General features: G+C 47.3%; 1 protein-coding gene across 1 annotated transcript in view; it reads right to left on the bottom strand.

Moving 5' to 3' along the window:
* Window positions 1–16,424, bottom strand: part of DMC1 (DNA meiotic recombinase 1) — a 205,709-nt gene that overhangs the window by 108,115 nt on the left and 81,170 nt on the right. The window contains exon 7 of the mRNA XM_089681997.1: window positions 5,794–5,885. Within this exon, the coding sequence (XP_089538123.1) occupies window positions 5,794–5,885 (92 nt within the window). The remainder of the gene's footprint in view (window positions 1–5,793; window positions 5,886–16,424) is intronic.

Below are 16,424 nucleotides of genomic sequence, written 5' to 3'. Positions count from 1 at the left end.
TCCAAGCCAGAAATGCGTCACCAAACCTCCATCTAGACAGCGTATATGTCAAATATTCCCAAGAAAGTGAATTGAACGCTTTATAAATGTCCAGGGATAAAAGGAACCCTGGTATCCTACGGCGATGTAAAATATGAATGAGATGGATGATTTTATGGATGTTATCAGCAGCTTGTCGCCCTGGAACGAAGCCAACCTGATCTCGATGAATAAGTGAGAGTAGATACTTATTAATTCGGGTGCTCAGAACCTTTCCCAAAATCTTCAAGTCCACATTTAGCAGCGAGATCGGTCGGAAAGCTTGCGGTTAAAAAGCAGTTTCTTCAGTTTTCTAAGGGATCATAGTAATATGCGCCTGAAGAGACTCCAAAGAAAGCCGGGAACCTTGATTTAAAGAATTGAAAAAGGTCAGATGAGCAAGTTTGGGGTGGAGGAACTTAACTAGCCTACACAGAGTCCTGACCTCAACCCGATAGAACACCTTTGGGATGAATTAGAGCGGAGACTGCGAGCCAGGCCTTCTCGTCCGACATCAGTGCCTGACCTCACAAATGCGCTTCTGGAAGAATGGTCAAACATTTCCTCAGGCACACTTCTAAACCTTGTGGACAGTCTTCCCAGAAGAGCTGAAGCTGTTATAGCTGCAAAGGGTGGGCCACCTCAATATTGAACCCTATGGACTAAGATTGGGATGCCAATAAAGTTCAAGGCAGGTGTCCCAATACTTATGGCAATATAGTGTAGGTCAATGCTGATAACCCAGAAACCCTTCCAGCAAAATTGATGGCCACACAAAAGACTACCTTATGGGATAACAATGTCAAGGAAATATTCCAAACAGGTTCATGCGGGGTTTTTTGCAACACTGACAATACTAGATTTTAATCCCATGGTTGGGGTGGAAGCCAAACTGGGGGATCAACATGTGCAACCCCTTGTATGAAAGTACAAATAAATAAATTATAAGCAAGAGAACATTAAAAAGAACAGATAGGGCAGACATCTGACCCTTAATGATACTAACGGCCAAGTGTTGTTCTATCCCGAACTGAAGGAAACAAAGAATAAAGCATACTGCAAAGGCACACGGGGAAACCCCTGGAGACTCACATCAGTGAAAAAGAAGAGTTAGGAATGCCTATAAATTCCATATCTTGGAGTACAGTACAAAATTAATTAGCAGACATTGGGTTATTTGATGCTAACTTCATGTGATTGGACATGGGGAAAAAAACTTTGCTGGGTCCACCCCATAATGTCCCCACATAATCTCATCTACCAATGAGGCTCCAGTTTTGTTAGCAAGCAAGAAAGTGACCTCAGAGAAGAGAGTGGAGGGACCCATGCCCTGTACTGTACTCCAAGACACAAGTTTTACAGGTACGTCAAAATTCCTCTTATCTTTATCGTAGAATACAGGACACAGGAATCGATTCATAGACCATGGGACTTCCCCCAAGCCGTAAAAGAGGTGGGCAACAATACAGTTAAACAGCAGCACCTGATCCACAAGCAAAAACAAAAAGGATCAGCAGCCCCAGACAAATTGTTACCAGTAAAAACACGTTGATGCTGGAGCAAGCGACAGCAAAGGCTCAACAGCCTCCTAGTAATCAACAGTTAGGGAGAAACACAAAACAGAATTTAGGTGGTGGCTCTGATCAAAGGAGAAGTATGGATGCTGACGAACAGGCCGTCAAAATGATCTCAGCAGGAGAATTGACTCAGGTTGGGGACTAAGGAATTCATTACCGGAAGGCAGAAAAACCATAAAAAGGGGGGGAGGCCACTCAGCCAGGTAGAAGCAAATGGAGGAAACCCAAGGGGGACTTTCCAGTACAAAATTAAAAGAAAAGGGGGAGATCCTAAGGGAAACATGGCATACAGTCATACAGACAGTTTTCATGCCTGACCCCTAATCCCTAAAGGGACCAAGAAAATGTTGTTTCATCCTTAAGGACAGAGCAGTAAAATAAAAGTTCCCAAAGGACAATAAGCATTCGGGAAGCAAGGAGAAATCCAGCTTCCAGTCTACCCCGTCCCAAGTGGAAGAAGAATGACGAATCCAAGGCAAAAGTATTGCTGCAGGCTGGAACAGACAGATGCAGGATCCACTGTTAGAGGGGCCTAATGAATTTGCTGTAAGCAGGGACAGGCTGAAGGATGTACAGAATGAAGGAAGAGTGGAAAAGTCAGGATGAGGTTCCCTATGAGACCAATAGGTGGAACAGACTTACCAGAGACTACAGAGCTGGGGGAAACCAACCAGCCTTAATGAAGATGTAAGAGGGGCATCCAACTCAATGGATGGATTGTGCCAACCGGGAAGCAGGGTTATCAGAAATTCACTTGGCAGGGCTGCCATGCAGCTATAGGCTAAGGAAGAAGGATTGGCAAAGCTCCTATAGACTGCAGGTGGAGAGGAAAGAGAATGGCTTAAAAAACCCTGGGGACAGTGGAATGGCAACCTTTCCCCACATCAAATTGGCACTGAAGTCACCTGGTGCCAAGACTTAGGGAAAGCAGTACAGGCGCCCTAGGCCAGAAACAGGCGAGTTGGTGGACTTGGAAAGGGTAGGTCGAAATTTGGGGCAAGACTGGTGGACTGAAATCAGGGGGACGTCCCATGGCAAAACAAACGTAGCAGGGGCTCTAGGTTGTGGAACTAACTTCCTCAAGTAGAAGGAATTATGAACCTGGGACCTGAAAGCAGTAAACTATGCACATAAAGATGAACCCTCATAAAAGAAAAAACAGACTCATAGGAGGTAACTGAATAGCGCTAACAAAAAGTACATTTTTTTTTTTTACAAGAAATTCATGCTGAAGGAGGGTGTCAGTAAATCCTTGGCTCTTGGACAATAAAAACTCAGGGAAAACAATCCCAGAAGAGTGTCTTAACCTCCCTAGCGGTCTGATTATGTCCATATTTCTGTGCTCAAAGCGGTATTTTTTTTGCATGCAAATATGTATTTTTTTTATTGTAGGCCTGTAATTTTATAGGAATAACTCACTGAAATCTGTCCGAACAAAGTCTAGTAAACATCCCGGGTAGGATAAAATTTGAAACACGAAATCATAAATAAAAATTAAATAAATAATCATAAAAAATAATAATATAATAAATGTAATTCAATAATGTAATCAAACCAAAAACACTGAAATTTGAAATAGAGCGCCAAGTTCGCACATTACTGAGCAAAGTCGCAAAATAGTTTTCAGTGTCTGATGACAAATTTCCCCACGAATCATTATCACTCAATTCTGCAAGTGGTTCTAATTTACTATCGCTGTTCTCTAGCTGGTCTAAAACCGCTTTTGACCAAATGGGACGCTTTTTGGACGCCATGAACATTTCTCAGTTTCAAGGCAGAAAGAACGGTAAAAATGCAGGCAGGGCACAGGACAAAGCACTAGGGACAAATGTATGTGAAATGGTTTGATACAGTAATGTTTTACTATGTGACTAGAAAATTTAGTTAATATCACTTTTACAGATTTCAAATTTCAGTTCCGTCCCCCGTACGTCCCGACGTCGCAGGGGACGGAACCCAGATGACAGATGCTGGCATCCGCCGGAGGACATTACAGGGGACACTACAGGAGGGACATCGCGGGAGCACAGGACAAGGTAAGTGATCGAGGGATCCTGGAGCAGCGCTGCAGGGTATTCCCGAGTGCAGCTCGGGGTTACCGCTTTTGGTACTGAAACTTTACCCAGTGCTACACTCGGGAATACCGCCAGGGAGGTTAAAGGAGCATGGAGTGTAGCAGCTGTCAAGTACTGGAAGCCCAAAAAAAAGTTTAGGAGGCCTATGGCCACAAAACACAGAGATTCCAGGGTTTCTCAATGGTTGAAGAAAGAATCCATATAATCCAAAGCATGGTGAAGGGGAAAATGCTAATCTTGTCAATAAAAAAGGGCTTACACGGATTCGTGGACAGGAGGAGAGTATAGCCAGTCAAATTGCCTTCGCTAGGGGAGAGAATCACTGACATAAGAAACCTAGTTGCAGGTGTGCATGAGTTTGGAGACTTTGTGGGTGGCTGACAAGCAAAATATTCTATATCAATGCATCTTGGTATGTATAGTCTTTTTAGAACAAGGGTTCCTAAGTAGATGTTGGTAGGTGCTCTACCAGAATGGTCAAAGCTTTATTAATACAAGACACAGGTAGGTTGACTATAGAAGTAGGATATTTCATGATAAACTTCTCTGTGAGGGGACAGGGTGCCAAGAACCATTCAGAGGCAAGAAATTGCTTGTATGGGTATTACTAATGTTTGTAGATAAAATCCACAAACAAGAGATAAGAAAAAACCTAGGTGGAACATCTGTGTCTAGGAGAACCAGATAACGTATTAGGCAAAGACAAAGTCTCTCCTTCTAGGGAGGCAAAGGACCCAGCATCTGACAACAAATTCTCTGGAGGACCCCCAACAAAATCAGAGATGTCAGGAATTTCTGCATCAGACTTAACCATGCAAGGTGGGTGTTTTAAACCCCTGGAATTATGGAGAGCCAAGCTGTATCAACTGAATCATAAAACACCTTTCCTGTAGGAAAAGGAATCGGCCCCTGGGGATGAAAGGGAGAGGGGTCAGAAATGGCCACAAATGTAGGCTGATGGAATTGGAGGTATGTGTGGAGATACATTGGAGCAAAGCTTTGCAGTAAAAGAAAACTGTGGGAAAGAAAAACAGGTGTGTATGCCTTCACAACTCCCCAAGGCTGCATCAGTTCTGACCATTAGTGCAATAAATGAGTATAGCACAAGATAAACAATAAAGAGGAGGTTTCCATATTCTTCTTATGCAATGGACAGGTATAAAACTGACATAATAGTGACAGAGGGAGATCTTAATCCCTGGCAACAGTTCCCAGCCAGCTGCAGAGCGACAGTAACAAACAGCACACACACAGCCACAGATTTAAAATCAGAGGAAAAATCCAGCAACACAGCAAGTCACATATTAACCACCTACAACAGTGAGCCTTCACAGATGAAGACACATGAATTGTCACAGCTCTAGCATAAATAATGCCACAAGAATCACCAAATGTACTGGCTTTACCTAAAAAGTGAAGTCCTCTGCCAACTGGAACACAGACTGGTGATCACTGCCAACTGCAGGAATGTTGTAGAGAGAACACCAATATACTTAATGATCTGCTGTTGACAGTAGAAAGATCTTCTAATTCAATAGAAAAATATAGCAGAAAGGAAAGATACATCTGATCTCCTAAGGACACTAGGCAAAACTGAGCAGGTGTGGCATCAAGGGGGAGGGGGGGGGGGGGGAGGTGTGGAATGACCTCGGTGAGCTTGCCTTCAGTGTTCTGTACCAAATGTCTATTTCCCCAGTAGACAGCAATATACAGTAGCCCTAGATTCCTTACTAGCAAGCTGTGTTCCTCAGTACACAAAAGAGAAAAGGGACTGACTAAAGGTAGTACATATGGCTTTATTCTTTATGATTATATTTTCATAAGCACAATTAACCTTAAATCTAGTCTGCATGGTTAGACTCCGCCTGATCCCCCTATCTCCCCCTCCCCTATGTGCCTTGTACACGTATGTCCTGTGATGGCATGTACTGAAGTTAAGTTGTTTTCTGATCTTTTTTCTATATACTGTGATCTCTGTGAGGTCTAAATGCATTGTACATTCTATTACATTGTACTCATGTACGGCACTTGAACTGTGGTGACAATATTGACTCTTGCTGATATATTGTATTTTGGAAAGTTTTGATAACATTAACTTAAAGAAATGACAGGTTATCACTTACTTGTGTATGCTCGGGCATATAAAACATTGTCTAGCATTGCATCATGATCCACACCAAATCGGTCAGCTATATCTCGGAGACGATCTGGACGGCTGAAGTCAATCTTTTCAAGGAAGCAAAGTCTGATTTTTTTTCTTCTTTTGCAGTAAATAACACATAGAATGCAAAAGTAAACCTGTAAGGGGGGCATACAGGGCCTGCCACCAATAGGACCTAATTCTGTAAATGCAATTACCTAACCCATTAGTTTAGTACTTTATGAGTCAATGACCCAAAATAAGTATTCAGGTACAGGCCAGTGATTTGGCTTTAATATAATTTCTATAGCAGAAATCAGGTAGAGAAACCTCCATTGGATGGGTTTCCATTAGGAAAAAAGACTGAAATGTATTTAGAAATACAATGCCTACAGTCAGTTTATAAAAAAAAGCAAAATTCTTTTCTCAAGTAGTTCATTGGAAGGCACAGCACTTCCATAACCTTCTGCATGTAGATGTACTGCCACCTTGCCAAGTTTGGACACTATGCCAGCAAATAACAGACTAGCTCCCTCTAGTGGCTTTAACCCCGCACATATTATAGAGCTCAGCTGTCGCAAGAAGTAAATAAAATGAGGGAGACATTGCTTTTATACAACAAGGAACAAAGGGCAACAAGAGAAACCACAGAGATGTGAGTGACCTATTTACTCCAGCAATCACTGAAGGACACAATGCTTCTATAATCTTCTAACTGTGGGATGCCCAAAGCAGCTCCAAATGAGGGATGGGCAAGGACACTCAACAGAAACAAGAGGCTACCCAAGAAGCATACATGAGTAATCACACAGCTGCCTGCAGGATCTTACATCTGAAACTAGAATCCACCAATGTATCCACATTTACATTACAGAGTTTGGTCAGTGTGAACAAAAAGTCAGGTTGTAGCCATGCAAACCTAGGAAACAACTGGCAAATGGCTAAATGCCCAGGAAGATTCCACCGTCATGGAAGAATAAGTAGTGACAGGAAAGGGAGACTCCCAATGTTTTAAGGCACTAGTCTTAGGAATGACCTGACAAATCAATTGAGAGATTGTGACACTGAAGTCTTTTGTGATACATCCGGAATGATGCAAATCTGTCTTCCTGATGTAATGTGAAACTTCCCTAGGATGAACTAGACCTGGACATAAGAAACAAAGTATAATCTCCCCATTAAGATATGAGGACACTACCTTGCGCAAAAATATGTCTGACTCAGGACTACCTTAACCTTAAGAACATGAAAAAGTACCTAGCAAGACAGGGATGACTGTGTTCCAAACCCATCTACAAGAAAATCCTCCTTCTGAGACAGAGCCAGCAAGGACACTTCTGGAACAGAATTGAAAAGGAGGCTTTGGAAGAAACATCTGAACTAGGTTCAGATCCCATGGAGCAAGTGGAGGTCTCACAGAAAAAAAATAATGCTAGTGGCTCCATGGACAAATGTATCCACCAAAGATTAATTCAAGAGAAAGAATCACTGACGCCAAGATTCATCCCTATTTTGGTACTCAACATTACAGGCTGAACTACATCTCACTAGAGGAAGCTAAAGACACAAACGGCCAAATAAGAATAGGGACTGACCTTATGAGACTCATACTATTATTATTATTACTACATCGAGTTTATATAGCGCCAAAGGGTTTGCTCAGCGCTGTACAATAGAGGGGGGGACAATACATGAAACAGTACAACAACAACAAACAGCACACGAGGGGTTAGAGGGCCCTACTCTTTCGAGCTTACAATCTAGGAGGGAGGGGGTAGTGGTACAGGAGGAAGTGGCTGTGGGGGGTGGAGTGGTAGGAGGAATGAAGGAGGATGGCTGTTAGGTAAGGGTGGGGTAGGCTTCCCTGAAGATGTGGGTTTTCAGGGAGCGCCTGAAGGTGAGGAGGGAAGGCGACAATCTGATGGATTGGGGTAGTGAGTTCCAGAGGATGGGGGAGGACCTGGAGAAGTCTTGCAGTCGTGCATGGGAGGAGGAGACCAGGGAGCAAGACAGAAGGAGGTCCTGTGAGGAGCGAAGGGTACGGGTAGGGTAGTACTTGGGAATCAGGTTGGTGAGGTAGGTAGGGGCAGTGTTGTGAATGGCTTTGTAGGTCAGAGTTAGCAGTTTGAATTTGATGCGTTGGGCAACCAAGAGCCAGTGGAGGGATAGGCAGAGGGGGGTGGCAGTGGTGGAGCGGGGGGTGAGGTGGATGAGACTAGCCGCTGAGTTCAGGATGGTCTGAAGCGGGGAGAGCCTGCACTGGGGCAGGCCGGTGAGAAGGGAGTTGCAGTAGTCAAGGCGCGAGACAATCAGGGAGTGCATGAGTAGCTTAGTTGTGTCTGGGGTAAGGAAGGAGCGTATCTAGGCGATGTTGCGGAGGTGGAGCCTGCATGTGTTTGTAAGTAATTTGACATGAGGTTGGAAGGAAAGGTTTGAGTCCAAAGTGACGCCAAGGACTTTGGCTTGCTGGGCAGGATTAATGGTGGTGTTGGTAGTGATGGATAGGGTGGGGGGGCGTGGGCAGGGGGAAAGACGAGGAGCTCGGTTTTGGAGAGGTTAAGCTTGAGGAAATGGAGCGACATCCAGTTTGAGATGTCGTTTAGGAGGTGAGTGATGCGGGCAGAGACTGTAGGGGTGAGGTGAGGGGTGGAGAGGTAAATTTGAGTGTCATCAGCGTAGAGGTGATAGTTGAAGCCGTGGGAGTGTATGAGTTTGCCAAGGGAGGAGGTGTAGATGGAGAAGAGAAGGGGTCCGAGGACAGAGCCTTGGGGGACCCCAACAGAGAGGGGGAGGGGAGGTGGCACCATTGTAGGAAACGCTGAAGGAGCGTTGGGATAGATAGGAGGAGAACCAGGAGAGAGCGGTGTCTCTGATGCCGAGGGAGAGTAGTTTATTAAGGAGGAGGGGGTGGTCAACTGTATCGAAGGCCATGGAGAGGTCCAGGAGAAGGAGGACAGAGTAGTCGCCTTTGGCTTTGGTGGTTAGTAGGTCGTTAGTGATTTTGAGGAGGGCGGTTTTGGTGGAGTGTTGGGGACGGAAGCTGGACTGTAGTGGGTCAAGGAGGTTGTTGTCAGTTAGGTGGGTGCTCAGGTGATCGTAGACAAGGAGCTTGGAAGTGAGTGGCAGCAGGGAGATGGGTCTGAGGTTGTTTGGGTCTCTGGGGTCCAGGGAGGGCTTTTTGAGTATGGGGGTGATGTGCGCATGCTTTAGGGGGGAGGGGAATGTGCCAGTAGAGAGGGAGAGATTGAAGATGTGGGTGAGGGAGCGGATGAGGGGGGTGACCGGAGGAGATGAGAGGGGATAAGGTCCAGGGGGCACGTAGTGAGGCGGGCTTCTGAGAAGACCCTGGTGACTTCCTCAGTGGTACCAGGGCTGAAGGAGTACAGTGCTGGGGGGGTTATGGTAAGCGAGGCCTTGGGTGTGGTGGGGGGCAGTGCAGTTGCGAGGTCAGAGGAGGGAAGAGATGAGGGGTGATGGGGGGGGGGAGGCTAGGTGGGGAGGTAGATTGCGAGTTGACTATGTCCTTCCGGATTGCGTCGATCTTGTTGTGAAAATGGGTGTCGATCTCGTGCACGGTGAGTGAGGTACTGAGTGGAGGAGGGGGGGGAGCGAGCAGGGAGTTGAAGGTGGAGAAGAGTCGGCGAGGGCAGGTGGAGAGGGTGTTGATCAGGTTTACGAAGTAGGCCTGCTTGGTGGCGTGGAGGGAGGAGGTGCAAGTGAGGAAGGCAGATTTGTAGAGGGAGAACGCACGAGGGGACCTGGTTTTGCACCATAGTCTCTCCAGCACGCGTCTGCGACGTTTGAGGTGTTTAGTGTGGTCATTCTGCCATGGTTGAAGCGGTCTAGGTTTGATGTTGCGTGTGGTTAGGGGTGCCAGAGAGACTAGGGCAGCTGACAGTGAGTCATTGTATGTGGTGGTGGCTAGGTCAGGACATGACAGTGGAAGGATGCTGTCGTGTAGGCGGTCGGCAGCCGAGTGGAGGGGGGCCGGGTTCAGGTTGCGGAGGTTGCGGCTGGTGATGGTTTGGCGCCTTGGGGAGTTAGGGGAAGGGGAGATGGAGAACGTGAGGAGGTGGTGGCCGGAGAGAGGGAAGGGGGTGTTAGTGAACTCGTTGAGGGTACAGAGGTTGGAGAAGACAAGGTCCAGGGTGTTCCCATCAATGTGGGTGGAGGATTGAGCGTACTGTGTGAGTGCGAAGGAGGAGGTTAGGTGGAGGAGTTGGGAAGTAGCCGGGTTGTTGTCGTTGATGGGGATATTGAAGTCCCCAAGGATGATGGTCGGTAGCTCAGAGGAGAGGAAGAAGGGAAGCCAGGCGGTGAAGTCGTCCAGGAGCGGGGTATGGATCCAGGAGGCCTGTGGATCACTGCGATCCTTAGGGGGGTGGGGGAGAAGAGCCGGATGCAGTGAGCCTCAAAGGAGGAGAAGGATAGAGAGGGGGGGTTAGGGAGGACCGGGAAGGTGCTCAGCGGTGATAGGAGCAACCACCACCTCTGTGACCGCTCGGTCTGGGTGAATGGGTCCAGATGAAACCTCCATGGGTGAGTGCCACAGGGGAGGTAGAGTCAGTGACCTGTACCCAGGTTTCGGTGACCGCTAGGAGGTTGAGGGAGTGGGAGATAAAGAGGTCATGGATGGCGGTAAGCTTGTTGCAAACCGAGTGGGCGTTCAGGAGTGCAACTGAGAGAGAGGGGATGGATGCGGGGAGGAGGGGTACAGGGATGAGGTTGAGGGGGTTGCGGCGGCTGGCGGGAGCAGGGGGGTCCCTAGGGGGGGGGGTGAGGTGGTGAGGGGCCAGGGTTCGGGGAGATGTCCCCAGCGGATAGGAGAAGGAGGAGGGCGAGGAAGGTGGCATGGGAACGAGAAGTGCAGGAGCACTCTAATACTATTACTATTATACTATACTATTTGAATTAAACCATCAAACCCCAGGTATGGGTTTACTGACCTGAAGTATTGTTAAAGTCACTGGCCTAGAGAAACCCGTAACTTCCAAGACCTGGACTTCAATTGCCAGTGACGGAGAAGTCTAATGCAAAGTTGGCCCAATGGATAAAAGGTCTTATTAATGGGGATGTTGCCAAGGAGCATCTGCAATCAAATGAACTAGATGAGTAAATGCCCTCCACTGCCAATGCAGAGCTATCAGGATTATAATATTGCTTTTCAGTAAGCGTTGGGGAATAATTTTCAAGAAAGGAAACGCATCCATTAGAGTCCCCTGGAGTGTTCAGAACATCTGCTGCGTCTGCCAGTGAATCTCTGGATCTTACAGTTAACTCCTCTACATTGTGGTTGAGCAGAGAAGCCTTTGGTTTCACATCTCTATTCTGCCATCCATGAGAAATCTGCTATAACTCCTCCTGGTGGAAATTTCACTTTCACAGATCAATACTTTGACTATTAAGTTAGTCTGTCTGCTCACTGTCCACTCCTGCAATGTAGAACACCAGATGTTCTGCATAATAAAGGATATTTTTCACTTGTACTGCCCTGATTGTTCTTGTATACCACCACCATGAAATTGTCAGACTGCACTATTACCACATGGCCCTCTGGAAGACATGTCCGATGCATGAGTGCTAAATTAATTTATCTGAACTCCAGATTAATGGGCAATCTAGTTTCTGCTACTGAGCCTGCACTGACAGGGTGTCTAAGACATCTCCCCAGCCAGACAGATTCACTTCTGTGATGAGGATTTTCACCTGAGAGGAAAGAAAGACTTGCACAAGGTCACGATTGCAGACACCTGAGTTAAAGAAAACTATCTACCAGGAAGAGGATCAGTCCCTTTTGCTAAGATCTTACTCTGGAGAGTTCTGATGTGGGACTAAGCAACAGGAGCTGCCTCGAAAATGTATCAACCCCATGATCCATATACAGCACCACAGAGATGCATTGAGCTCAAAGCAGTATAATGTATATTCGCAGCATTATGCATTTCTCCTGCGTTAGAAATACCTTATCAGGGCTGGTATCCAGATTCAGCCCTATGTATGTTTGTATTTTTAGAAGCCACTCAAAGTCTTCCAGATTCTGTAGAGTGATTTAGAATCTTAGCTTTCAAGTCCTGAGACAACAATTTCCAGAGCAGTAGGTAATTCATGTAGCCGATCACCAAGATTCCCTTGAACTACAATAGTGCCAGTACCAGAGCCAAGGCTTTGTTTAACAGTCTTGGAGCAGATGTCCACCCAAAGGTAAGTGACACAAATTGAAAGTGATATTGATCTACTGCATAGTACAGGAAGCAGTGGTGTCTGGAAAGGTTAACAAGCACACCCCCTCCTCCCCAATTTGAGTGTAGGTGGGGCAGGTCTTCATGCAGAAGAGGCTTTGTCGGTGTCGATATTTAAAAGTTTTGAAGCCAGCCAATGAAGCTGCCTTTGACATCCTGCAAGACAAGGAAAAAGCCTCTGAAAACTAAAGAGGTACAGTTGTGTTCAAAATAATAGCAGTCAGACATCACTAACATGATCAATCACTGTTTTTGGTAGAAATGATATTTCTACATGGCAAATCATTTACTAGCAGGTGTAGTAGAGTAATAGAAATCCAACAGACCCAACAGTTATGACATGCATGCTGCTGATTCTATGTAATTGAATCACTAATTGAAAAGGGGCATGTTCAAAATAATAGCAGTGTGGAGTTCTATTAGTGAGGTCATTCATTCTTTGCAAAAACAGGTGGCAATTATTGCCGTTATTTAAGAAAGGAATGCAGCAAATGTTGTACATACTGGTTACAGTGCATTTCTCTCTGAAATTCTGAGGAAAATGGGTCGTTCCAGACATTGTTCAGAAGAACAGCATACCTTGATTAAAAAGTTGATTGGAGAGGGGAAAACATATAAAGAAGTGCAGAAAATGATAGGCTGCTCAGCTAAAATGATCGCAAATGCTTTAAAATGGCAACCAAAACCTCAAAGACGTGGAAGAAAGCGAAAAACTACCATTCGAATGGATAGAAGAATAGCCAAAATGGCAAGGACTCAGTCAACAATCAGCTCCAGGAAGATCAAAGAAGGTCTAAAGTTACCTGTGAGTACTGTTACAATTAGGAGACACCTATGTGAAGCCAAGCTATCTGCAAGAAGCCCCCACAAAGTCCCACTGTTGAAAAAAAGACGTGCTGAAGAGGTTACAATTTGCCAAAGAGCACATTGACTGGCCTAAAGAGAAATGGCGCAACATTTTGTGGACTGATGAAAGTAAGATTGTTCTTTTTGGGTCTAGTGGCTGGAGACAGTTTGTCAGATGACCCCCAAACACTGAATTCAAGCCACAGTACACTGTGAAGACAGTGAAGCATGATTGCGCAAGCATCATGATATGGGGATGTTTCTCATACTACGGTGTTGGGCCCATTTATCGCATACCAGGCATCATGGATCAGTTTGAATACATCAGAATACTTGAAGAGGTCATGCTGCCTTATGCTGAAGAGGAAATGCCCTTGAAATGGGTGTTCCAACAAGACAACGACCCCAAACACACCAGTAAACGTGCAACATCTTGGTTCCAGACCAACAAGATTGATGTTATGGAGTGGCCAGCCCAATCCTTGGATCTTAATCCAATAGAAAACTTGTGGGGTGACATAAAAAATGCAGTTTCTGAGGCAAAACCAAGAAATAGAGAAGAACTGTGGAATGTAGTCCAATCATCCTGGGCTGGAATACCTGTTCACAGGTGCCAGAAGTTGGTTGACTCCATGCAACACAGATGTACAGAAGTTCTCAGAAACAGTGCTTATACAACTAAATATTAATTAAGTGATTCAAAGGAAAGCAAAATCTTCAAACATTTTTCAGTTTATATAGTGAATGTTTGAGTTTGTAAAGAAGAATACAAACACTGCTATTTTTTTTTGAACAGTCTAATATTCACTTTTCTTCAATTTCTTTAGAGGAACAACACAAATTTGATATATTTTCTTCATGTTTTGATTTGGAATAGAATGTGTAGTGTTCCCAATGCATTTGTGTGTATGGAAATAAAAGCTATTAGAAGGATTGTGAGCTTTATTCACTTTTTTCAACACACTGCTATAATTTTGAACACAACTGTACTTTGCTTACTGACAAATAACTGTTTGGAAATTCTTACAGCCAATGAGTTCTTTATCTGAATGTTGATGAACAATTCAGAGTGAAACATCACCCCAAACCCCCTCAAATGATTCCTCTTAAGTCTTCACTACATAATTATCTTCTTTTTGCAGATAAATCTGTTTCAAATACTGCCAATACTGGGGTTTATTTACTAAAGCTGGAGAGTGCAAAATCAGGCTCACTTTTGCATGGAAAGTCAGGGCCTGGACGGAGCGAAGCTAAAGGGAGGGCCAGCATGACTGGGGCTTGCAGACGAGGCGGAGACGGGATCTGGGTGGGGAGTGTAGGAGAGGGGGGATAGTTACATACCAGATTGGAGCAATCGGGCTGGAGGGTGGTCTTGCTAGGATGAGGAGAGGGGCTGGGTTTTGTTTGGGGTTAGTCAGAGCTTGTGCCAGCACGGGTGAGGTTTCTTTGTCATTCTCGGGAACCTGCGAAGAAAAAATTAGGCCATGAGTGACGTAGATGGAATTCTCTCCCAATTGCGGGGAACGGCAAGAAGAAAATGGCTCGGGATGGCTGCGGGAGAGGCTAGTCAACCTGCTGCAAACACCCAGGCCCGTGTCCCCAAGCCCCTCTTCTGGGCGTCCACGTGCTCGGTGCCACTGGTGCGCTTCAGCCCAGATGTCACATTGCGGGTTCTGCGCCGCTCTAGGAGCTCCTTCGGGGACCCTCCAGCCCCACCAGTGAAGCGTCGGCCTGATTCTCCACGTGGGGGAGCTGGGAGGCACCCAGCGGAAGCATTTCATTTCCCACCCAAAACCCGCGTCAGGTGGGGACCATGTGGCTGGCCATGCGGCCTCCGGGCCTGCAGTGGAGGCGACCCAGCACGGGAATACGAGGGGGCTGGACAGACGGAAGAAGAGGATCGGGAGGTCCATCGCTGAGGCTGGCCCCGGGGGATGCCGCCACTCATCTGGGCAGAATGGCAGCTGCTGGGCCATCGGCCACCCAGCGAGCTCGACATTGGCGGGGCTCGTCGGCTCTGAGCTCAGGGGAGGCGGCCAAGGATGATGTCACTACCGTGTGCCGTCCCTCAGTGCATCATGGGGATTCAGCTGCTGGCCCTTCCTATGGGGTGGAGCGAGCCCGACGTGTACAGGGAGGAGCTGCGGCTCTGAGCTCCGGGGATGCAGGGGCGGTGGCTGATGACGTCACCCCCGTGCGCCGCCCGGGCTTGGGACCCAGGATTCAGCAGTCACAGGAGGGGTCTTCAGCTGCTGGGAGTTTCTCTGCCTCCCAGCGAGCCCAACGAGGGAGGAATCCAGGAGCAGCAGCTCTGGCCGTGAGAGCCGGCAAACAACTGTCACAGGAGGGGTCTTCAGCTGCTGGGAGTTCCTTTGCCTCCCAGCGAGCCCAACGAGGGATGGATCCTGAAGCAGCTCTGGGCCCTGTTGCAGTGGCTGTGGACGGCAACTTTGAGCGCCACACTGTCCTGGAGCCAGATGAAGAGGTGAGCCGATCGGAGGGGGAGCTGGAGCTGAAGATGGTGCGGTCCCTACCTCCCTGCTTGGGTCCGGAGTGGTGGCTGGGAGTCTCCATGGGGCTGTTTTTTCGATATCTTCTTCTTTGCTGGGGGGCTTTCGGGACGTTGGGGGTAGCGTTCCTGGGTTTGTGGCGGCGGGCAGTTCCGGTGGTAATGGGGTTGATGCGTCGTCGCTGGTGGGTTCCCTGGCCACTGGGGGGGTTGTTGGTATGCTGCTGGCGGGTTTTAGGGACGTGCTGACGTGGTGTGAGGCAGGGGTGGTGGCTCAGGCTTCGGCACCATCTTTGGCTGCATGGTCGGCTGTTCAGGATGTGGCCTCAAGGGGCAGGGTTTTTACCGTGGGAAGTAGTGACTCTGCCAAGGTGGTTCACCCTCGGGTATTTCCAGAGCCGGTTCCGCAAGTCACTGGGGCTGCTTCAATCCTTAGAACAGGGGTGGCTCCGACAGTGGGTGGTTCTTTTGCACGGAGTCTGAGGCGGTTGGAGGGGCTGCGGCTGTTGAGGGTCCAGGGGCTCACGGCGGGGACAAATAGGCGCCAGGGTTTGATGGGGTGCGTTTGGCGGATGAGGCCAAATGCGAGGTTTAGGTGTGCTTTGAGGGGCCCTTGGGGGCGCATCTGAAGCAAGAGGTGAAGGAGCGCATTTGGAGGGGTGAATATGTGGAGATCTTTTCTTTGTTACCGTTGAGAAATTCAACTTGGACAAAGTGAGGCCGGATGAGAGTAAGAGGGAGGAGGAGGAAAAACGGCGGTACCGTTTGATTCCCCGCACTCTCTAATTGGCTTCAGGCTTTTTCCGTACTCGCGAGCGTTATTGGGGAGCGGATGCCTGAACATTGTTCCACTCTTTTTTGTTACTTGGATGCTATCAGCGAAGCGCAGCGGGTTTATGGGGGCATTGCGTGGTTGCGTTATGACGAGCAGTTTCCGCAACGGAAGGCGGTTCGGCCGTCTCTGCGTTGGGACCACAAGGACATAGGTTTGTGGATGAAGCTGATGATGCCTGTGCGGAC

This window comes from Staurois parvus, unplaced genomic scaffold, assembly GCF_062004578.1.
Source record: "Staurois parvus isolate SC_StPar_1 unplaced genomic scaffold, SC_StPar_1.0 ptg000282l, whole genome shotgun sequence".
NCBI lineage: Eukaryota > Metazoa > Chordata > Amphibia > Anura > Ranidae > Staurois > Staurois parvus.
Note: the sequence above shows the minus strand (reverse complement) of the source record. Positions and strands in the feature narration are given on the sequence as shown.